Source organism: Phyllobates terribilis, unplaced genomic scaffold, assembly GCF_046119375.1.
Source record: "Phyllobates terribilis strain yellow unplaced genomic scaffold, ASM4611937v1 Scaffold_14__1_contigs__length_39327217, whole genome shotgun sequence".
NCBI lineage: Eukaryota > Metazoa > Chordata > Amphibia > Anura > Dendrobatidae > Phyllobates > Phyllobates terribilis.
Window position 1 is genome coordinate 2,958,435 of NW_027362774.1, and position 24,066 is coordinate 2,982,500.

A 24,066-nucleotide genomic window follows, 5' to 3' on the forward strand; every position below is an offset into this window, starting at 1 on the left:
GTTAATTGTGAAAGAATAAGGACTGCAGCTTCCGTGAACACAGAAGACATCTGCTTGCAGCCGACCTCCCGTGGTCCTAATTGATCCTGGAAAGCGAAACGTGCGGCAATTTAAAGTGAAAAGAAAAAACACAAGAATCCATTACGGCGCGGTCCGAGCGGGGATCAGAAGTCACATAGGGGTTTTTGTACAGAAATTCCCACTTGTTGCACGGTTGTTGCTGTTGGTTCAATTCAAGCCAATTAAATTAGTAATGAATAAGATAATGAATCCGTTAGCATTTACAGAAGAGGCCCCTCGGCAGCCCGGCGGGATTAAATAGTGGAGTATTGATCTCGGGAGCAGGAGAACAGCAGAAGACTGCAGAGCAACGAGACGTCATTGCCGCCATCACATACAACTTTGGCAAAGGAATCAGTAACATGTGAAGGTTGCATGAAGGCAAATGTGCAATCATGACAAAATGCACCAAGGAATAACTACCACACGTGACTTCATGAATCAGTCACATACAGTGGCTTGCGAAAGTATTCACCCCCTTGGCATTTTTGGTGTTTTGCCCATTCATCAAGGCAAAACTGCTTCAGCTCCTTCAAGTTAAATGGTTTCCTCTGCTGAACAACAATCTTCTGGTCTGACCACAGATTCTCCATTGGATTTAGGTCTGGGATGTGACTCTGCCACTCCAGAACATTTACCCGTTTCCTCTTAAATCACTCGAGTGTTGCTTTAGCAGTATGCTTTGGGTCATTGTCTTGTTGGAAGGTGAACCTCTGTCTCAGTCTCAAATCACTGAAACAGGTTTTGCACAAGAATATCCCTGTATTTCGCACCATTCATCTTCCCATCGACTCAGACCATTTTCCCTGTCCCTGCTGCCGAGAATCATCCCCACAGCATGATGTTGCCACCACCATGTTTCACTGTGGGGATGGTGTTCTTGGGGTGATGAGCTGTGTTGGTTTGGTGCCAGACATAGCGTTTACCTTGGTGGACAAAAAGGTCAGTTTTGGTCACTGCTGACCACAGCACCTTCCTCCATATATTTGGGGAGTCTCTCACATATTTTGGCAAACTCAAAACGAGCCTTACAATTTTTGTGTGTAATAAAAGGCTTTTTTTCTGCCCCCCTCTTTCATAAAGGCCACCTCTATAGAGTGAACGGCTTATTGTGGTCATATGGACAGATACACCAGTCTCTGCTTGGGAACTCTGAATCGCCTTCAGGGTTACCTTTGGTCTCTATGCTGCCTCTCGGATTAATGCCCTTCTTGCCCGGGCTGAGTGTTTTGGTGGGCACCCTCTCATGGCAGGTTTCTTGTAGTACCATGTTCTTTCCATTTGATGATAATGGATTTGATTGTGCTCCAGGGGGATCATCAAAGATTGGGATATTTTTTATAAGCCAACCCTGACTTGCTTGGAGATCGCCTTGGTCTCCGCGGTGCTCCTTGGAGATCGCCTTGGTCTCCGAGGTGCTCCTTGGAGATCGCCTTGGTCTCCGCGGTGCTCCTTGGAGATCGCCTTGGTCTCCGCGGTGCTCCTTGGAGATCGCCTTGGTCTCCGCGGTGCTCCTTGGAGATCGCCTTGGTCTCCGCGGTGCTCCTTGGAGATCGCCTTGGTCTCCGTGGTGCTCCTTGGAGATCGCCTTGCTCTCCGCGGTGCTCCTTGGAGATCGCCTTGGTCTCCGCGGTGCTCCTTGGAGATCGCCTTGGTCTTCATGGTGTTGTAGTCTCTGTGGCCTTTTTGATAAGATAAAGTGTATATACCGACCGACCATGTGACACTTAGATTGCACACATGTGGACTTCCTGTCACTAATAATGTGACTTATGAAGGGAATTGCTTGCTCTAAAAATTTTTAGTGGCTTCATAGCAAAAAGGGGTGAATACATATGCACATACCAATTTTGAGTTATTTAAGCCAAAAATGTCATTTATACGTATATTTGTCTCACTTCACCAACTTAGACTGCTTAGTGCTGATGTATCACACACAAATCGGATTACAAAAATACGTAAACACAGGTTGTAAAGTAACAAAATAGGTAAAACGCCAAAGGATATGGATAGAGATATATATAAGTTCCGCGTGCCAGGGTGGCGGGGGGACACAATGCCGGCTCCTTTCTTCTTCAGTCCTTCCCTGTTTTTTGCGGCTTGATTCTGCCCAGTGGCGACGTCTTCTCCCTCCTCCCGGTCGGACGAGATGAAGCGCGCTGTGAATCTTGTCATTTGTTCGGTAAACACTGGACACTCAAGGAGACATCGCTTCCTTCCATGACAATGACGAGCTGTCAGCAGCGCTGGTGTCGACAGCTAAAGCCGCCGCAGGAGCAGTAACAAGTCTCCTCGGGAGGCGACTTAATCAGTACTTTCCCGCGCTGCACGATGAGTGCTGGCAGAGCGCAGGCGGTGACCTCGTTTACACAGAAGAGAAGATCGGAGCGCTCGCTGCCCTTCTCCAAAGCGGCTTCTTCCATTGCACATTTACAGAAGCAATCAGCGGAAACTACAACTCTCAGCATTGGGGGGGGGTTGTAGTTTCTGTAACGAGCGAAGCTCTAGACATTGCAACACGACAAATCCTACAATGTTATCTTCACAGCGAGGCGCTCAGAGCGCTGTGATTGACGTAGCGGAGGGTGTTACGCCGCCATATACACCATTATCGGCAGTGTCAGGGGGCCGCGCTGATTCACGGCCAGACATCTGCCGCGATTCCATGAGATGATAAAGGATATTAAATCTGGGCTGAGAATTAGGATATTGGACGGTAAGAGGAGCGCAGCGCTCCGATGGAACGAGCACAATAAAAGCAATTATCTGTATGACATGTAACGGAGCCGGAGAGATATGCAGCCATCTGCGAATTAGACGGAGCGGCGAGAAGTCCGCTCTTACTCTACCTAAAAGGCCCCCAAAATAGTCAAAAACTGCAACCATGCCTCATTATACAGCGATACCTTACCCACCGCCAGAAAAAGTAATAGTCAATCTCCTGATCTTTAACAGTGATGTGCAGCGCCCCCCCATGGACGGGTGAGGGAAGTGCGGGTAGTCTACAAAGGCGGACGAAAGACATACAAGCTCTTCCATTAATCAATGACCGGCCATTGCTAGGACGTTCCTCACCAGGTACTGCTGGTCGGGGTCGTCGGACCTCAGAAGGTGGATGAACCTCCCGACGAGACCCTGCTCGTCAGCAAAGTCCTCAGGGTCGGGGTCTTCTGCTGGCTGGTCTGGCTGGTCCTGGATGAGCGTCGATACCAGATTCATGATGGCGTCCACCTGTCAACGAAGCCAGTGATAATGCAAAGCAGTCTGGACATGGCGGACAGGCGGGAGGCGCCGCGCTCATTACCTGCTCCTGGGAGCCGACCTCCGTGTTGTACTCCAGCCCGCTGCTCAGCACGTAGCAGCTCATGCTCTTCCTGGACTCGTAGTCAAAGTATTCAAAGAGCGGGTAGAAGTGCTTCAGCTTCAGAACGGTCAGGATGTTATTGTAAGTGTCCACCGGGATCTTCAGGAGCCGTGTCAGCTCCTTGGAGACAGCGCTGCTAGTGGCGATGCTGGAAGGTACAGCAGATATTAGTGAGTGCAGCTCTGGAGTATAATACAGGATATAACTAAGGATCAGTAATGTAATGTATGTACACAGTGACTGCACCAGCAGAATAGTGAGTGCAGCTCTGGGGTATAATACAGGATGTAACTCAGGATCAGTAATGTAATGTATGTACACAGTGACTGCACCAGCAGAATAGTGAGTGCAGCTCTGGAGTATAATACAGGATGTAACTCAGGATCAGTAATGTAATGTATGTACACAGTGACTGCACCAGCAGAATAGTGAGTGCAGCTCTGTGTCAACACATCATATAGAGCAGCGACTTCTTTCCCTTTAACGAGCGGCTCCACATGAAGGGACACAGGACCACAGCTCGTTAGAGAACGGTTTCCTAAGCAACAACTTTTCTCCTCTCCGTCATCAAAGCAAAAAATTACAAAGCGATTCTCACACCGAGATATCCGACAAAACATGAGACCTGACCATGGATCGGAGCAGCCGTCACCAAAAGCCGCTGCGTCGGAGGGAACGAGATGTGCCGGCTATTTATACACTTGTTTGTGGCATGAAGAGGGGTCATCAGCGGCCGCCCGGACGAGACACGGAGGTGAGAGTCGGAGTAATAGGACCAGAGCGGCGGCGCACGCGGCACGGAGCCGCCGGCATGAACGGCGCACAGGCAGCTGGGTACAATGGGTCGCGGTGACCGGCGCCTGAAGCTGCCAGGACTGTGGATAATGTGATTTCTGGTGTTACGTGAACAAAACTTAATAAATGTACGATGAAGAGTTCTGAAACTATTTAAGATCTCTGCTTGCTGTCAGATAATGGAAAAATTCTTGGCCATATCCAGGTCCTGACACCCATCCTTATATAATCCTACTTCGTACTTTTGGGGTACATTAGGGGTCCCAGAGATCAGACCACCCACCTCCACCAATAGTCTATATGGATGGAGGGGCTGAGGGAATCATAACTGCTCAGAACCCCATTGATTTCTATGGGCACAGGGTCTCCACTTTGACCCGCAGAAGTCCGGGATGATTTGCTTTACCTGAACGGTTACACTGTAGCAATTCAGCAGCGATCATCTTACAGATGTTGGAAATGGTGAGGAAGGTCTACGAGAAAGTTGCAGAACTTCTCATGATGTGATGATTACTCTCTAATAGAGCCGTGTTCACATCTGCTGACGATGTGTAATGATGACACGTCTGACAGATGACACAATGCTGCAGAATAGCCGGGAACGTCAGCTCCGGAGGACGCATTCTGCGGGGTTTTCACGGACGATCTATTATTCTCATCTACTCACTGCTCAAGGTTCAGCTTGTTGAAGATTTCCACCGTCGTCTCCAGAACTTTATCAACATAATCCACTCGATCAGGATAGCACTTCATGGCCAAGTTAATAAGAGACACTTGCAAAGAAACGACGTCTTCTGAGGGCATGTCCTGCCGAGACTGCGGGCAAGGAAAAGGTTAGGAAGCATCATATGTCTGTCAAAAGAAAATACCCCTCCAACCTCCAACTCTCCCCTCTGTTTGCTGCATATGATGGAGCTGGGAGGATGTAGTGTCCATATAGTGCTGTGAATGTACAGTGCCGGGACCAGAGCAGGCGCTAACCCCGCCGCGGCCGGGACCAGAGCCGGCGCTGACCCCGCCGCAGCCGGGACCAGAGCCGGCGCTAACCCCGCCGCGGCCGGGACCAGAGCCGGCGCTAACCCCGCCGCGGCCGGGACCAGAGCCGGCGCTAACCCCGCCGCGGCCGGGACCAGAGCCAACCCCAATGCTGCACATAAGTAGTTTAACACAGGGAGCAGGCATCTCACCAACAAAAGGTGATAATAAATAGAGGGAGCGGGCTTTCTATTAGGCAAAACTGAAGACAGCACCAACATGGAGCCATTTTCAACCAAGCATCAGCTTTTTGGGGGCACTAACAGTCCAATAATGATCCTCAATGTAAGATGGCTTCAGTAAAAGGGGTAATCTCATTTCATGAAGTGATGGCACGTCACTAGGACTTGCCGTCACTTTTTGATCATAGAGGTGGACTTACAGTCATAGCCCTCATCAATTCAGAGTATACCAGTGCTGCAGCCAGTACCTGGTTTTCACTGCAGAGCATCGCTCCTAACCTCCGTGTATACACAAGGAGCTGCAGGCACCATTTCCCTTTAATGGAGCCGGGCTGCACAGTGGGGCGACCGGGGAAGAACAGTACAGGTAGAGGACGGGTGCAGCCCCCTACTGCTGCGGATCCTAAACTCTCAGGTCGGACGCCCAACGTTCATAAAGCAACGGCACAGCCTAGCAATATGCCATCACTGCATTATACTAGAACGACCTTTGTGCCCTCACCTGTATGACTGTGGCCACCTGCTGGGAGAAAATGTCAAACAGCTTGATGTCCGCAGGGATCCCAGGTCCGTCCTCACGATGTGCAAACAGGGCTAACCTGCAAAAAGCAGCGGAGACGCGGCAGAGCAAGGTCACACCAGAGAACATGTTATAGGGTTTTACGGTTTTAGGCAAATAAAGCTTAAATCACTATCTAGTCAATAGGTCTCCAAACTATAAATATGCTTCAGATTTCAATTACGCACCATTTTAAATATCTCTGGTTGTTGTCATTGAAGGCAGAAAACGAAATCTAACCCCCCTATATACACATTATAGGGGCGGAGGGAAAGAGGCAGGGCGGCTGCTGGGGGGGGCGCCAATCGCCGAGGGAAAGCGGCAGGGCGGCCTCCGGTGGGGGGCGGAGGGAAAGCGGCAGGGCGGCCTCCGGTGGGGGGCAGAGGGAAAGCGGCAGGGCGGCCTCCGGTGGGGGGCGGAGGGAAAGCGGCAGGGCGGCCTCCGGTGGGGGGCAGAGGGAAAGCGGCAGGGCGGCCTCCGGTGGGGGGCAGAGGGAAAGCGGCAGGGCGGCCTCCGGTGGGGGGCAGAGGGAAAGCGGCAGGGCGGCCTCCGGTGGGGGGCAGAGGGAAAGCGGCAGGGCGGCCTCCGGTGGGGGGCAGAGGGAAAGCGGCAGGGCGGCCTCCGGTGGGGGGCAGAGGGAAAGCGGCAGGGCGGCCTCCGGTGGGGGGCAGAGGGAAAGCGGCAGGGCGGCCTCCGGTGGGGGGCAGAGGGAAAGCGGCAGGGCGGCCTCCGGTGGGGGGCAGAGGGAAAGCGGCAGGGCGGCCTCCGGTGGGGGGCAGAGGGAAAGCGGCAGGGCGGCCTCCGGTGGGGGGCAGAGGGAAAGCGGCAGGGCGGCCTCCGGTGGGGGGCAGAGGGAAAGCGGCAGGGCGGCCTCCGGTGGGGGGCAGAGGGAAAGCGGCAGGGCGGCCTCCGGTGGGGGGCAGAGGGAAAGCGGCAGGGCGGCCTCCGGTGGGGGGCAGAGGGAAAGCGGCAGGGCGGCCTCCGGTGGGGGGCAGAGGGAAAGCGGCAGGGCGGCCTCCGGTGGGGGGCAGAGGGAAAGCGGCAGGGCGGCCTCCGGTGGGGGGCAGAGGGAAAGCGGCAGGGCGGCCTCCGGTGGGGGGCAGAGGGAAAGCGGCAGGGCGGCCTCCGGTGGGGGGCAGAGGGAAAGCGGCAGGGCGGCCTCCGGTGGGGGGCAGAGGGAAAGCGGCAGGGCGGCCTCCGGTGGGGGGCAGAGGGAAAGCGGCAGGGCGGCCTCCGGTGGGGGGCAGAGGGAAAGCGGCAGGGCGGCCTCCGGTGGGGGGCAGAGGGAAAGCGGCAGGGCGGCCTCCGGTGGGGGGCAGAGGGAAAGCGGCAGGGCGGCCTCCGGTGGGGGGCAGAGGGAAAGCGGCAGGGCGGCCTCCGGTGGGGGGCAGAGGGAAAGCGGCAGGGCGGCCTCCGGTGGGGGGCAGAGGGAAAGCGGCAGGGCGGCCTCCGGTGGGGGGCAGAGGGAAAGCGGCAGGGCGGCCTCCGGTGGGGGGCAGAGGGAAAGCGGCAGGGCGGCCTCCGGTGGGGGGCAGAGGGAAAGCGGCAGGGCGGCCTCCGGTGGGGGGCAGAGGGAAAGCGGCAGGGCGGCCTCCGGTGGGGGGCAGAGGGAAAGCGGCAGGGCGGCCTCCGGTGGGGGGCAGAGGGAAAGCGGCAGGGCGGCCTCCGGTGGGGGGCAGAGGGAAAGCGGCAGGGCGGCCTCCGGTGGGGGGCAGAGGGAAAGCGGCAGGGCGGCCTCCGGTGGGGGGCAGAGGGAAAGCGGCAGGGCGGCCTCCGGTGGGGGGCAGAGGGAAAGCGGCAGGGCGGCCTCCGGTGGGGGGCAGAGGGAAAGCGGCAGGGCGGCCTCCGGTGGGGGGCAGAGGGAAAGCGGCAGGGCGGCCTCCGGTGGGGGGCAGAGGGAAAGCGGCAGGGCGGCCTCCGGTGGGGGGCAGAGGGAAAGCGGCAGGGCGGCCTCCGGTGGGGGGCAGAGGGAAAGCGGCAGGGCGGCCTCCGGTGGGGGGCAGAGGGAAAGCGGCAGGGCGGCCTCCGGTGGGGGGCAGAGGGAAAGCGGCAGGGCGGCCTCCGGTGGGGGGCAGAGGGAAAGCGGCAGGGCGGCCTCCGGTGGGGGGCAGAGGGAAAGCGGCAGGGCGGCCTCCGGTGGGGGGCAGAGGGAAAGCGGCAGGGCGGCCTCCGGTGGGGGGCAGAGGGAAAGCGGCAGGGCGGCCTCCGGTGGGGGGCAGAGGGAAAGCGGCAGGGCGGCCTCCGGTGGGGGGCAGAGGGAAAGCGGCAGGGCGGCCTCCGGTGGGGGGCAGAGGGAAAGCGGCAGGGCGGCCTCCGGTGGGGGGCAGAGGGAAAGCGGCAGGGCGGCCTCCGGTGGGGGGCAGAGGGGAAAGCGGCAGGGCGGCCTCCGGTGGGGGGCAGAGGGAAAGCGGCAGGGCGGCCTCCGGTGGGGGGCAGAGGGAAAGCGGCAGGGCGGCCTCCGGTGGGGGGCAGAGGGAAAGCGGCAGGGCGGCCTCCGGTGGGGGGCAGAGGGAAAGCGGCAGGGCGGCCTCCGGTGGGGGGCAGAGGGAAAGCGGCAGGGCGGCCTCCGGTGGGGGGCAGAGGGAAAGCGGCAGGGCGGCCTCGGTGGGGGGCAGAGGGAAAGCGGCAGGGCGGCCTCCGGTGGGGGGCAGAGGGAAAGCGGCAGGGCGGCCTCCGGTGGGGGGCAGAGGGGAAAGCGGCAGGGCGGCCTCCGGTGGGGGGCAGAGGGAAAGCGGCAGGGCGGCCTCCGGTGGGGGGCAGAGGGAAAGCGGCAGGGCGGCCTCCGGTGGGGGGCAGAGGGAAAGCGGCAGGGCGGCCTCCGGTGGGGGGCAGAGGGAAAGCGGCAGGGCGGCCTCCGGTGGGGGGCAGAGGGAAAGCGGCAGGCGGCCTCCGGTGGGGGGCAGAGGGAAAGCGGCAGGGCGGCCTCCGGTGGGGGGCAGAGGGAAAGCGGCAGGGCGGCCTCCGGTGGGGGGCAGAGGGAAAGCGGCAGGGCGGCCTCCGGTGGGGGGCAGAGGGAAAGCGGCAGGGCGGCCTCCGGTGGGGGGCAGAGGGAAAGGCGGCAGGGCGGCCTCCGGTGGGGGGCAGAGGGGAAAGCGGCAGGGCGGCCTCCGGTGGGGGGCAGAGGGAAAGCGGCAGGGCGGCCTCCGGTGGGGGGCAGAGGGGAAAGCGGCAGGGCGGCCTCCGGTGGGGGGCAGAGGGGAAAGCGGCAGGGCGGCCTCCGGTGGGGGGCAGAGGGAAAGCGGCAGGGCGGCCTCCGGTGGGGGGCAGAGGGAAAGCGGCAGGGCGGCCTCCGGTGGGGGGCAGAGGGAAAGCGGCAGGGCGGCCTCCGGTGGGGGGCAGAGGGAAAGCGGCAGGGCGGCCTCCGGTGGGGGGCAGAGGGAAAGCGGCAGGGCGGCCTCCGGTGGGGGGCAGAGGGAAAGCGGCAGGGCGGCCTCCGGTGGGGGGCAGAGGGAAAGCGGCAGGGCGGCCTCCGGTGGGGGGCAGAGGGAAAGCGGCAGGGCGGCCTCCGGTGGGGGCAGAGGGAAAGCGGCAGGGCGGCCTCCGGTGGGGGGCAGAGGGAAAGCGGCAGGGCGGCCTCCGGTGGGGGGCAGAGGGAAAGCGGCAGGGCGGCCTCCGGTGGGGGGCAGAGGGAAAGCGGCAGGGCGGCCTCCGGTGGGGGGCAGAGGGAAAGCGGCAGGGCGGCCTCCGGTGGGGGGCAGAGGGAAAGCGGCAGGGCGGCCTCCGGTGGGGGGCAGAGGGAAAGCGGCAGGGCGGCCTCCGGTGGGGGGCAGAGGGGAAAGCGGCAGGGCGGCCTCCGGTGGGGGGCAGAGGGAAAGCGGCAGGGCGGCCTCCGGTGGGGGGCAGAGGGAAAGCGGCAGGGCGGCCTCCGGTGGGGGGCAGAGGGAAAGCGGCAGGGCGGCCTCCGGTGGGGGGCAGAGGGAAAGCGGCAGGGCGGCCTCCGGTGGGGGGCAGAGGGAAAGCGGCAGGGCGGCCTCCGGTGGGGGGCAGAGGGAAAGCGGCAGGGCGGCCTCCGGTGGGGGGCAGAGGGAAAGCGGGCAGGGCGGCCTCCGGTGGGGGGCAGAGGGAAAGCGGCAGGGCGGCCTCCGGTGGGGGCAGAGGGAAAGCGGCAGGGCGGCCTCCGGTGGGGGGCAGAGGGAAAGCGGCAGGGCGGCCTCCGGTGGGGGGCAGAGGGAAAGCGGCAGGGCGGCCTCCGGTGGGGGGCAGAGGGAAAGCGGCAGGGCGGCCTCCGGTGGGGGGCAGAGGGAAAGCGGCAGGGCGGCCTCCGGTGGGGGGCAGAGGGAAAGCGGCAGGGCGGCCTCCGGTGGGGGGCAGAGGGAAAGCGGCAGGGCGGCCTCCGGTGGGGGGCAGAGGGAAAGCGGCAGGGCGGCCTCCGGTGGGGGGCAGAGGGAAAGCGGCAGGGCGGCCTCCGGTGGGGGGCAGAGGGAAAGCGGCAGGGCGGCCTCCGGTGGGGGCAGAGGGAAAGCGGCAGGGCGGCCTCCGGTGGGGGGCAGAGGGAAAGCGGCAGGGCGGCCTCCGGTGGGGGGCAGAGGGAAAGCGGCAGGGCGGCCTCCGGTGGGGGGCAGAGGGAAAGCGGCAGGGCGGCCTCCGGTGGGGGGCAGAGGGAAGAAGCGGCAGGGCGGCCTCCGGTGGGGGGCAGAGGGAAAGCGGCAGGGCGGCCTCCGGTGGGGGGCAGAGGGAAAGCGGCAGGGCGGCCTCCGGTGGGGGGCAGAGGGAAAGCGGCAGGGCGGCCTCCGGTGGGGGCAGAGGGAAAGCGGCAGGGCGGCCTCCGGTGGGGGGCAGAGGGAAAGCGGCAGGGCGGCCTCCGGTGGGGGGCAGAGGGGAAAGCGGCAGGGCGGCCTCCGGTGGGGGGCAGAGGGAAAGCGGCAGGGCGGCCTCCGGTGGGGGGCAGAGGGAAAGCGGCAGGGCGGCCTCCGGTGGGGGGCAGAGGGAAAGCGGCAGGGCGGCCTCCGGTGGGGGGCAGAGGGAAAGCGGCAGGGCGGCCTCCGGTGGGGGGCAGAGGGAAAGCGGCAGGGCGGCCTCCGGTGGGGGGCAGAGGGAAAGCGGCAGGGCGGCCTCCGGTGGGGGGCAGAGGGAAAGCGGCAGGGCGGCCTCCGGTGGGGGGCAGAGGGAAAGCGGCAGGGCGGCCTCCGGTGGGGGGCAGAGGGAAAGCGGCAGGGCGGCCTCCGGTGGGGGGCAGAGGGAAAGCGGCAGGGCGGCCTCCGGTGGGGGGCAGAGGGAAAGCGGCAGGGCGGCCTCCGGTGGGGGGCAGAGGGAAAGCGGCAGGGCGGCCTCCGGTGGGGGGCAGAGGGAAAGCGGCAGGGCGGCCTCCGGTGGGGGGCAGAGGGAAAGCGGCAGGGCGGCCTCCGGTGGGGGGCAGAGGGAAAGCGGCAGGGCGGCCTCCGGTGGGGGGCAGAGGGAAAGCGGCAGGGCGGCCTCCGGTGGGGGGCAGAGGGAAAGCGGCAGGGCGGCCTCCGGTGGGGGGCAGAGGGAAAGCGGCAGGGCGGCCTCCGGTGGGGGGCAGAGGGAAAGCGGCAGGGCGGCCTCCGGTGGGGGGCAGAGGGAAAGCGGCAGGGCGGCCTCCGGTGGGGGGCAGAGGGAAAGCGGCAGGGCGGCCTCCGGTGGGGGGCAGAGGAAAGCGGCAGGGCGGCCTCCGGTGGGGGGCAGAGGGAAAGCGGCAGGGCGGCCTCCGGTGGGGGGCAGAGGGAAAGCGGCAGGGCGGCCTCCGGTGGGGGGCAGAGGGAAAGCGGCAGGGCGGCCTCCGGTGGGGGGCAGAGGGAAAGCGGCAGGGCGGCCTCCGGTGGGGGGCAGAGGGAAAGCGGCAGGGCGGCCTCCGGTGGGGGGCAGAGGGAAAGCGGCAGGGCGGCCTCCGGTGGGGGGCAGAGGGAAAGCGGCAGGGCGGCCTCCGGTGGGGGGCAGAGGGAAAGCGGCAGGGCGGCCTCCGGTGGGGGGCAGAGGGAAAGCGGCAGGGCGGCCTCCGGTGGGGGGCAGAGGGAAAGCGGCAGGGCGGCCTCCGGTGGGGGGCAGAGGGAAAGCGGCAGGGCGGCCTCCGGTGGGGGGCAGAGGGAAAGCGGCAGGGCGGCCTCCGGTGGGGGGCAGAGGGAAAGCGGCAGGGCGGCCTCCGGTGGGGGGCAGAGGGAAAGCGGCAGGGCGGCCTCCGGTGGGGGGCAGAGGGAAAGCGGCAGGGCGGCCTCCGGTGGGGGGCAGAGGGAAAGCGGCAGGGCGGCCTCCGGTGGGGGGCAGAGGGAAAGCGGCAGGGCGGCCTCCGGTGGGGGGCAGAGGGAAAGCGGCAGGGCGGCCTCCGGTGGGGGGCAGAGGGAAAGCGGCAGGGCGGCCTCCGGTGGGGGGCAGAGGGAAAGCGGCAGGGCGGCCTCCGGTGGGGGGCAGAGGGAAAGCGGCAGGGCGGCCTCCGGTGGGGGGCAGAGGGAAAGCGGCAGGGCGGCCTCCGGTGGGGGGCAGAGGGAAAGCGGCAGGGCGGCCTCCGGTGGGGGGCAGAGGGAAAGCGGCAGGGCGGCCTCCGGTGGGGGGCAGAGGGAAAGCGGCAGGGCGGCCTCCGGTGGGGGGCAGAGGGAAAGCGGCAGGGCGGCCTCCGGTGGGGGCAGAGGGAAAGCGGCAGGGCGGCCTCCGGTGGGGGCAGAGGGAAAGCGGCAGGGCGGCCTCCGGTGGGGGGCAGAGGGAAAGCGGCAGGGCGGCCTCCGGTGGGGGGCAGAGGGAAAGCGGCAGGGCGGCCTCCGGTGGGGGGCAGAGGGAAAGCGGCAGGGCGGCCTCCGGTGGGGGCAGAGGGAAAGCGGCAGGGCGGCCTCCGGTGGGGGGCAGAGGGAAAGCGGCAGGGCGGCCTCCGGTGGGGGGCAGAGGGAAAGCGGCAGGGCGGCCTCCGGTGGGGGGCAGAGGGAAAGCGGCAGGGCGGCCTCCGGTGGGGGGCAGAGGGAAAGCGGCAGGGCGGCCTCCGGTGGGGGGCAGAGGGAAAGCGGCAGGGCGGCCTCCGGTGGGGGGCAGAGGGAAAGCGGCAGGGCGGCCTCCGGTGGGGGGCAGAGGGAAAGCGGCAGGGCGGCCTCCGGTGGGGGCAGAGGGAAAGCGGCAGGGCGGCCTCCGGTGGGGGGCAGAGGGGAAAGCGGCAGGGCGGCTCCGGTGGGGGGCAGAGGGAAAGCGGCAGGGCGGCCTCCGGTGGGGGGCAGAGGGAAAGCGGCAGGGCGGCCTCCGGTGGGGGGCAGAGGGAAAGCGGGCAGGGCGGCCTCCGGTGGGGGGCAGAGGGAAAGCGGCAGGGCGGCCTCCGGTGGGGGGCAGAGGGAAAGCGGCAGGGCGGCCTCCGGTGGGGGGCAGAGGGGAAAGCGGCAGGGCGGCCTCCGGTGGGGGGCAGAGGGAAAGCGGCAGGGCGGCCTCCGGTGGGGGGCAGAGGGAAAGCGGCAGGGCGGCCTCCGGTGGGGGGCAGAGGGAAAGCGGCAGGGCGGCCTCCGGTGGGGGGCAGAGGGAAAGCGGCAGGGCGGCCTCCGGTGGGGGGCAGAGGGAAAGCGGCAGGGCGGCCTCCGGTGGGGGCAGAGGGAAAGCGGCAGGGCGGCCTCCGGTGGGGGGCAGAGGGAAAGCGGCAGGGCGGCCTCCGGTGGGGGGCAGAGGGAAAGCGGCAGGGCGGCCTCCGGTGGGGGGCAGAGGGAAAGCGCAGGGCGGCCTCCGGTGGGGGCAGAGAAGCGGCAGGCGGCCTCCGGTGGGGGGCAGAGGGAAAGCGGCAGGGCGGCCCTCCGGTGGGGGGCAGAGGGGAAAGCGGCAGGGGCGCCTCCGGTGGGGGCAGAGGGAAGCGGCAGGGCGGCCTCCAGGTGGGGGCAGAGGGAAAGCGGCAGGGCGGCCTCCGGTGGGGGGCAGAGGGAAAGCGGCAGGGCGGCCTCCGGTGGGGGGCAGAGGGAAAGCGGCAGGGCGGCTCCGGTGGGGGGCAGAGGGAAAGCGGCAGGGCGGCCTCCGGTGGGGGGCAGAGGAAAGCGGCAGGGCGGCCTCCGGTGGGGGGCAGAGGGAAAGCGGCAGGGCGGCCTCCGGTGGGGGGCAGAGGGAAAGCGGCAGGCGGCCTCCGTGGGGGCAGGAGGGAAAGCGGCAGGGCGGCCTCCGGTGGGGGGCAGAGGGAAAGCGGCAGGGCGGCCTCCGGTGGGGGGCAGAGGGAAAGCGCAGGGCGGCCTCCGGTGGGGAGAGGGAAAGCGGCAGGGCGGCCTCCGGTGGGGGGCAAGGCCTCCGGTGGGGGGAAAGCGGCAGGGCGGCCTCCGGTGGGGGCAGAGGGAAAGCGGCAGGGCGGCCTCCGGTGGGGGGCAGAGGGAAAGCGGCAGGGCGGCCTCCGGTGGGGGCAGAGGGAAAGCGGCAGGGCGGCCTCCGGTGGGGGGCAGAGGGAAAGCGGCAGGGCGGCCTCCGGTGGGGGGCAGAGGGAAAGCGGCAGGGCGGCCTCCGGTGGGGGGCAGAGGGAAAGCGGCAGGGCGGCCTCCGGTGGGGGGGCAGAGGGAAAGCGGCAGGGCGGCCTCCGTGGGGGGCAGAGGGAAAGCGGCAGGGCGGCCTCCGGTGGGGGGCAGAGGGAAAGCGGCAGGGCGGCCTCCGGTGGGGGGCAGAGGGAAAGCGGCAGGGCGGCCTCCGGTGGGGGGCAGAGGGAAAGCGGCAGGGCGGCCTCCGGTGGGGGGCAGAGGAAAGCGGCAGGGCGGCCTCCGGTGGGGGGCAGAGGGAAAGCGGCAGGGCGGCCTCCGGTGGGGGGCAGAGGGAAAGCGGCAGGGCGGCCTCCGGTGGGGGCAGAGGAAAGCGGCAGGGCGGCCTCCGGTGGGGGGCAGAGGGAAAGCGGCAGGGCGGCCTCCGGTGGGGGGCAGAGGGAAAGCGGCAGGGCGGCCTCCAGGGGGGGGGGGGGTCGACGAGGGAAAGCGGCAGGGCGGCCTCCAGGGAAGGGCAGCCTCCGGGCAGGGGGGCGGAGGGAAAGCGGCAAGGCAGCCTCCGGGGATGGGGGGGGGGAGGGAAGGTAGCAAGGAGGCCTCCGGGGAGGGGGGCTGCAGGGCGGCCTCAGGTGTGTGTGTGTGTGCGCGCGTGTGTGGGGGGGGGGGAATCGCCAAGGGAAAGCGGCAGGGCGGCCTCTGGGGAAGGAGGGGGTCGCCAAGGGAAAGTGGCAGGGCGGCCCGTGCTGTTGACGGATTTGTGGAAGAAGACAGGAGCACAAGATGCATATACCTCTGCCATCTTTCCCCTCTGCCCCTCGGTATACCACCAATGCTCGGCAGGTGGACGGACACTTACCTGTCGATTAAAGCGATGATGATGTTTTCACGTTCACATTTTGGTGGAGCTCTGCACACGAGCGCAAAAAAGGGTTCAGTGTCTGGAGATGAAATTCATCAGGGAAAACCTAAAACCCCAACGAACAACAAAGTTACAGAAATATCTGGGATCGGCATCGCACCGACTTGTAATATGGAAATAGATAAAGAAAGAATGACCACCTTAAAGGGGTTGTTAAAGACTTAAAGGGAGTAAGGCTGTCATCCCCATAACTCATTTTAAACTACTTCTACGGTCTTATTTCAGCGCTTTCATTTCTTCCAGAGTATCAACATTACAGAAGGAGCAAAAGAATAAAATAACATTTTATCATCATCACCTGTATGATACACTCCATCAGGTATTCCTGGGCCAGTGCATCTCTGCAGTTGACGACCTGCTCCAATATGCCGGGCAACACAATCTGCAAGAGAAATCAAGTGCCGTAAATCACGGCTTCCCACACCAGTGTGCAGGCGTAAAGCCCGCACTGCTCACCTGCTTGTACCGCTCCACGTTGACTCCTTCCAGCTGACTGAGTCGGACTAAGTTGGTTCCGACCAGGATCCGAAGTTCCTGTCTCTCGCGTTCCCTCTTCTCCTTGTCCCGGCTGTGGCCCTGGTGCTGCATGCGCACCCAAAGCTTGTTCATTTCAGCAAAATTCAGCAGCACGAAATCCATGGAGTCGCTGATGTCTCCTGTAATTTCCTCGCTGCAAGATAAAAAGGGGCAAACGTGTCAGACACCAGAGAGGCAGACGAGCTCGATAAAAAGTCTCCAGAGCGGAGCTGAACCTTGGACCCCCCCAATGATTAAAACTTTTGACAACTTTCTAAGAAGTTACAAAACTAATCCAAAAGTTCAGAATGTCATTACTGGGTCTGCTCTCCTTCGTCCGGCAGGATGTTCCTTGTGCACTGCAGGAGGTAATTGCGCAGAAAAAGCCCTCGCAGCGGATGCTGGACCCCGCGGCACATCTCCACCATGTCCTTCAGGATGTCCTTCCTGGACTGGTTAAAGGACTTCACGTAGACGACACCAACGGTGATCAGCAGATAACTGCGAGAGAAAGCACAACAGCAGATAAGTGTACCAGACAACGCTGAATCACCATCAGACACCGGGGGTCTGGGAGCTCTGACACCCACTGATCGTTATGGGGGCTGACAACACTACTATCCCATTGACCATAACAAGGCATTAAACCTTTGACTCAGAGGCAAACAATTTTTGGGGGATTTACGTTTCAATTTCTCCAAGAAACAAAATTTTTTTCTCCTTTTTCAGTAGATTAAAAAGTTAGAAATGTGCAATGAAATGGTGATTTATGAGCGACTAACTGCCTTTAATTGATACCAATTTGGAGTCCATATTAAATTTTAATTTTTTTATTGCAATTCTAACGTTTTGATTTTTCTTTTGTCCTTTACCATATGGTTTTTTACATTTTACATTATAATTTTATTGTATTTTTATTATACTATAATTTATATTCTAATATTTTGTTAGATTGGACTTTTACGAAAGAAGCATAACTATATGTAACACACAGTACAAACCAAAACTTTGGACACACCTTCTCATTTAAAGATTTTTCTGTATTTTCATGACTATGAAAATTGTACATTCACACTGAAGGCATCAAAACTATGAATTACAACATGTGGAATTATATACTTAACAAAAAAGTGTGAAACAACTGAAAATATGTCTTATATTCTAGGTTCTTCAAAGTAGCCACCTTTTGCTTTGATGACTGCTTTGCACACTCTTGGCATTCTCTTGATGAGCTTCAAGAGGTAGTCACCGGAAATGGTTTTCACTTCACAGGTGTGCCCTGTCAGGTTTAATAAGTGGGATTTCTTGCCTTATAAATGGGGTTGGGACCATCAGTTGTGTTGTGCAGAAGTCTGGTGGATACACAGCTGATAGTCCTACTGAATAGACTGTTAGAATTTGTATTATGGCAAAAAGCAGCTAAGTAAAGAAAAACGAGTGGCCATCATTACTTTAAGAAATGAAGGTCAGTCAGTCCGAAAAATTGGGAAAACTTTGAAAGTGTCCCCAAGTGCAGTTGCAAAAACCATCAAGCGCTACAAAGAAACTGGCTCACATGAGGACCGCCCCAGGAAAGGAAGACCAAGAGTCACCTCTGCTTCTGAGGATAAGTTTATCCGAGTCACCAGCCTCAGAAATCGCAGGTTAACAGCAGCTCAGATTAGAGACCAGGTCAATGCCACACAGAGTTCTAGCAGCAGACACATCTCTACAACAACTGTTAAGAGGAGACTTTGTGCAGCAGGCCTTCATGGTAAAATAGCTGCTAGGAAACCACTGCTAAGGACAGGCAACAAGCAGAAGAGACTTGTTTGGGCTAAAGAACACAAGTAATGGACATTAGACCAGTGGAAATCTGTGCTTTGGTCTGATGAGTCCAAATTTGAGATCTTTGGTTCCAACCACTGTGTCTTTGTGCGATGCAGAAAAGGTGAACGGATGGACTCTACATGTCTGGTTCCCACCGAGAAGCATGGAGGAGGAGGTGTGATGGTGTGGGGGTGCTTTGCTGGTGACACTGTTGGGGATTTATTCAAAATTGAAGGCATACTGAACCAGCATGGCTACCACAGCATCTTGCAGCGGCATGCTATTCCATCCGGTTTGCATTTAGTTGGACCATCATTTATTTTTCAACCAGCAGGTGTTGTATAAACAACTCTGCTTGCCGTTTAAATGTAGGTGTTTTTAGCCCAGAAGAAGACATGTTTGGCGTATACACATTTTCCATGCGTTGGAATCCGGAGGTGTGTACGCCATACGCTCTCTGCTAGTTTGCTGATACCTATGTAGTGAGCAATCGAGATGGTGTGTGCGCAAATGCCTGACAAAGTGACAGCAGTGGTGGGATAGTGTGTGACCTCCCTGGTGTTGTCACTGACGTTCCTGACATAATATAAATATATATATGATATATATATTATATCCCAATTATAATAATGTATACATACATATATATTATCATAATTATAATCATCAACATTAAACAGAAATAAACACTTGAAATAGATCACTGTTTGTATTCACTGCTTGAGTTTCACTTTTTGTATTGAAGAAATGAAATAAATTAACTTTTTGATGATATTCTAATTAATTGTGTGTGTGTATATGTGTATATATATATATATATATATATATATATATATATATATATATATATATATATATATATATATATATATATATATATATATTTTTTTTTTTTTTTTTTTTTTTTTTGTCACCTTAGGGTACTCAAACTTGCTATTGTCTAATACTAGCACAGTATTGAAGAAAATCGAGAAATACGCAGTCTCCTACAAGTTCAGCCACAACCCCCTCCACACTCAGACCCCTAATGATGAGAAACTTGCATTAAGGGGTTAGGTGGAAACAAATTGGTGATGGCAGTCGTACTCACAGCCTGGGGATGATGTTTCCGGCATATTGAACGAGCTCATATAAGTCGGCCACTTTCCTTCCTTTGGCAAATTCGTCAGTCAGATACACCTCCAGGTAATGGAGCTCGTCGGAGATGGCCATGTCTGGGGTGGGTCACGTTAAAAAGCAAACTCCATGTACAGTATCATCCACTTAGTCATAAATGTGTTGTACACCAATATTTCTGGGGTCCGTCCTTAGTTGGGACATCCCATACAATCCCAATCTCTGCAACTTCAACCTAACGATCGACAGGAACCAACAAGCAGATACGGCCGAGAAACCAGAAATCCCCAATAGGAAGTTCTCTTACTGCTTCCAAATCACAGCCCGAAAAGGAAGCTCAGATTGTATCTATACAAAAGTATCAACTGAAAGGATACAAAGCTCATAGTAACTCTTAGGTGATAACATGGAGGTGCGGAGTTCTCCCAGCATATTGGAGGCGTGCTTCAGAGCGTCCATCAGCTTGTTCTTGTCCTGAAGAACCAATATCACACAATTAGATTCTTGTACATAGCAGCAGTATTATAGTAGTTATATTCTTGTACATAGGGGGCAGTATTATAGTAGTTATATTCTTCTACATAAGGGTCAGTATTATAGTAGTTATATTCTTGTACATAGGGGACAGTACTATAGTTGTTATATTCTTGTACATAGGAGCAGTATTATAGTAGTTATATTCTAGTACATAGGGGCAGTATTATAGTAGTTATATTCTTGTACATAGGAGCAGTATTATAGTAGTTATATTCTTGTACATAGGGGCATTATTATAGTAGTTATATTCTTGTACATAGGAGTAGTATTATAGTAGTTATATTCTTGTACATAGGGGCACTATTATAGTAGTTATATTCTTGTACATAGGGGCAGTATTATAGTAGTTATATTCTTGTACATAGGGGCAGTATTATAGTAGTTATATTGTGGTACATAGTGGGCAGTATTACAGTGGTTATATTCTTGTACATAGGGAGCAGTATTATAGTAGTTATATTCTTGTACATAGGGGCAGTATTATAGTAGTTATATTCTTGTACATAGGGGACAGTATTATACTAGTTATATTCTTGTACATAGGAGCAGTATTATAGTAGTTATATTCTAGTACATAGGGGCAGTATTATAGTAGTTATATTCTTGTACATAGGAGCAGTATTATAGTAATTATATTCTTGTACATAGGAGCAGTATTATAGTAGCTATATTCTTGTACATAAGGGCAGTATTATAGTAGTTATATTCTTGTACATAGGGAGCAGTATTATCTACTATATAACTGTCTGTCTGTCTGTCTAATCCCGGGTCGCTGATTGGTCCGGCCGCGGCCAATCAGCGATGCGGCTTTTCTGAAAAACATGGAGGCCGTTAGCGGCACGGACGTCAGCGGCGATGCAGCCGGCTACTCACAGCATAAGTTCCCCGACCGCAGGCGCCACTGACCTACATGCGGCTATCGTCGGGAGATCAGCGGCTACGGCCGCTTATCTCCCGAGGACAAGTGTGACGCCCTTCCCCTCCCCTCTCCTTCCGTCCCTCCCCTCGCTCGATCAGGACCCCGGCACCCGGCGTCATACTTACCCCTCCCCTCCTCTCCCCTCTCCTCTCGTCCCTCCCCTCTCCTCCCGTCCCTCCCCCAGCTCGATCAGGACCCCGTCGTCCTACTTACCCCTCCCCGTTCCTCCGCAGCAACTCCTGTGTCTTCCGCCGATGCTCTGTGACGTCTCAGGTCAGAGGGCGCGGTGACGTCTTTACACCGCGCTCTCTCCTGACCGGTCACAGCGCACAGCGTCAACATGCGGGCTACGCTGGAGTCCAGAGAAGCAGCTGAGAAGAGAGGTGAGTATTGGATTTTTTTTTTTGTATGGGGCCATAAGGGACCTGCATGGGGCACTATAGGGGTATGGATATACAGGGGATATGACTTCCTGCATGGGGCATAATATGGGGGGGGGGGATGGGAGAGGTGACATCCTGCATGGGGCATTATATGGGGGGAGAGGTGACATCCTGCATGGGGCGAGAGGTGACATCCTGCATGGGGCATTATATGGGGGGAGAGGTGACATCCTGCATGGGGCATTATATGGGGGGGGAGAGGTGACATCCTGCATGGGGCATTATATGGGGGGAGAGGTGACATCCTGCATGGGGCATTATATGGGGGGGGGGGAGAGGTGACATCCTGCATGGGGCATTATATGGGGGGGGGGGGGGGGAGAGGTGACATCCTGCATGGGGCATTATATGGGGGGGGGGGGGGGGGGAGAGGTGACATCCTGCATGGGGCATTATATGGGGGGGAGAGGTGACATCCTACATGGGGCATTATATGGGGGTTGAGGTGATATCCTGCATGGGGCATTATATGGGGGAGAGGTGACATCCTGCATGGGGCATTATATGGGGGGAGAGGTCACATCCTGCATGGGGCATTATATGGGGGGGGTGACATTCTACATGGGGCATTATATGGGGGAGGGGGGGGGGTGACTTCCTGCATGGGGCATTATATGGGGGGGGGGGGGGGGGAGAGGTGACTTCCTGCATGGGGCATTATATGGGGAGGGAGAGGTGACTTCCTGCATGGGGCATTATATGGGGGAGAGGTGACATCCTACATGGAGCATTATATGGGGGAGAGGTGACATCCTACATGGGGCATTATATGGGGGAGAGGTGACATCCTACATGGGGCATTATATGGGGGAGAGGTGACATCCTGCATGGGGCATTATATGGGGGGGGGGGGGGGGGGGAGGTGACTTCCTGCATGGGGCATTATATGGGGGGGGGGGGGGGGGGGGGAGAGGTGACTTCCTGCATGGGGCATTATATGGAGGGGGAGAGGTGACTTCCTGCATGGGGCATTATATGGAGGGGAGAGGTGACTTCCTGCATGGGGCATTAAATGGGGGGAGAGGTGATATCCTACATGGGGCATTATATGGGGGGGGATGACATCCTACATGGGGCATTATATGGGGGGGGGGGTGACATCCTACATGGGGCATTATATGGGGGGGGGGGGGAAGAGGTGACATCCTACATGGGGCGAGAGGTGACTTCCTGCATGGGGCATTATTTGGGGGGGGGGGGGGGGGGACGACATCCTACATGGGCCATTATATGGGGGAGAGGCGACATCCTACATGGGGCATTATATGGGGGGAGAGGTCACATCCTACATGGGGCATTATATGGGGGGAGAGGTCACATCCTACATGGGGCATTATATGGGGGAGAGGTGACATCCTGCATGGAGCATTATTTGGGGGAGCGGTGACATCCTACATGGGGCATTATATGGGGGAGAGGTGACATCCAACATGGGGCATTATATGGGGGGGGGGGAGAGGTCACATCCTACATGGGGCATTATATGGGGGGGGGAGAGGTCACATCCTACATGGGGCATTATATGGGGGGGGAGAGTTCACATCCTACATGGGGCATTATATGGGGGGGGGAGAGGTCACATCCTACATGGGGCATTATATGGGGGGGGGGGGGGGGGGAGAGGTCACATCCTACATGGGGCATTATATGGGGGGGGGAGAGGTCACATCCTACATGGGGCATTATATGGGGGAGAGGTCACATCCTACATGGGGCATTATATGGGGGGAGAGGTCACATCCTGCATGGGGCATTATATGGGGGAGAGGTGACATCCTACATGGGGCATTATATGGGGGAGAGGCGACATCCTACATGGGGCATTATATGGGGGGAGAGGTGACATCCTGCATGGGGTATTATGTATGGGGGGAGAGATGACATCCTGCATGGGGCATTATATGGGGGGAGAGGTGACATCCTGCATGGGCATTATATGGGGGGAGAGGTGACATCCTGCATGGGGCATTATAAGGGGGGGGGGGGGGGAGAGGTGACATCCTACATGGGGCATTATATGGGGGGGGGGGGGGGGGGAGAGGTGACATCCTACATGGGGCATTATATGGGGGGGGGGTGACATCCTACATGGGGCATTATATGGGGGGAGAGGTGACTTCCTGCAAGGGGCATTATATGGGTGGGGGGGGAGGTGACATCCTACATGGGGCATTAAATGGGGGAGAGGTGACATCCTACATGGGGCATTATATGGGGGGAGAGGTGACATCCTACATGGGGCATTATATGGGGGGAGAGGTGACATCCTGCATGGGACATTATATGGGGGAGAGGTGACATCCTGCATGGGACATTATATGGGGGAGAGGTGACATCCTACATGGGACATTATATGGGGGGAGAGGTCACATCCTACATGGGGCATTATATGGGGGAGAGGTCACATCCTACATGGGGCATTATATGGGGGGAGAGGTCACATCCTATATGGGGCATTATATGGGGGGGGGGCGACATCCTACATGGGGCATTATATGGGGGGGGGGGGGAGAGGTGACATCCTGCATGGGGCGTTATATGGGGGGAGAGGTGACTTCCTGCATGGGGCATTACATGGGGGAGAGGTGACAGCCTACATGGGGCATTATATGGGGGGAGAGGTCACATCCTATATGGGGCATTATATGTGGGGGGGGGGCGAAATCCTACATGGGGCATTATATGGGGGGGGGGGGGGGGAGAGGTGACATCCTGCATGGGGCGTTATATGGGGGGAGAGGTGACTTCCTGCATGGGGCATTATATGGGGGGAGAGGTGACTTCCTGCATGGGGCATTATATGGGGGGAGAGGTGACATCCTACATGGGGCATTATATGGGGGGAGAGGTGACATCCTACATGGGGCATTATATGGGGGGAGAGGTGACATCCTACATGGGGCATTATATGGGGGGAGAGGTGACATCCTACATGGGGCATTATATGGGGGGAGAGGTCACATCCTATATGGGGCATTATATGGGGGGGGGGGGGGGGGGAGAGGTGACATCCTACATGGGGCATTATATGGGGGAGAGGTGACATCCTACATGGGGCATTATATGGGGGAGAGGTGACATCCTACATGGGGCATTATATGGGGGGAGAGGTGACATCCTGCATGGGGTATTATATATGGGGGGAGAGGTGACATCCTGCATGGGGTATTATATATGGGGGGAGAGATGACATCCTGCATGGGGCATCATATGGGGGGGGGGGGGGGGAGAGGTGACATCCTGCATGGGGCATTATATGGGGGGGGGGGGGGGGAGAGGTGACATCCTACATGGGGCATTATATGGGGGGGGAGAGGTGACATCCTACATGGGGCATTATATGGGGAGGGGAGAGGTGACATCCTACATGGGGCATTATATGGGGAGGGGAGAGGTGACTTCCTGCATGGGGCATTATAAAGGAGGGTCGGGAGACATATGCTAGAATA

At 59.1% G+C, this 24,066-nt stretch overlaps 1 protein-coding gene across 1 annotated transcript in view; it reads right to left on the reverse strand.

Moving 5' to 3' along the window:
* The window catches only part of VPS35 (VPS35 retromer complex component), a 58,229-nt gene that overhangs the window by 12,135 nt on the left and 22,028 nt on the right, over positions 1-24,066 (reverse strand). The window contains 11 exon segments of the mRNA XM_073659639.1: positions 3,136-3,291; positions 3,365-3,572; positions 4,887-5,035; positions 5,939-6,035; positions 15,215-15,242; positions 15,245-15,323; positions 15,576-15,659; positions 15,734-15,947; positions 16,112-16,294; positions 18,693-18,816; positions 19,096-19,192. Of these exon segments, the coding sequence (XP_073515740.1) occupies positions 3,136-3,291; positions 3,365-3,572; positions 4,887-5,035; positions 5,939-6,035; positions 15,215-15,242; positions 15,245-15,323; positions 15,576-15,659; positions 15,734-15,947; positions 16,112-16,294; positions 18,693-18,816; positions 19,096-19,192 (1,419 nt within the window).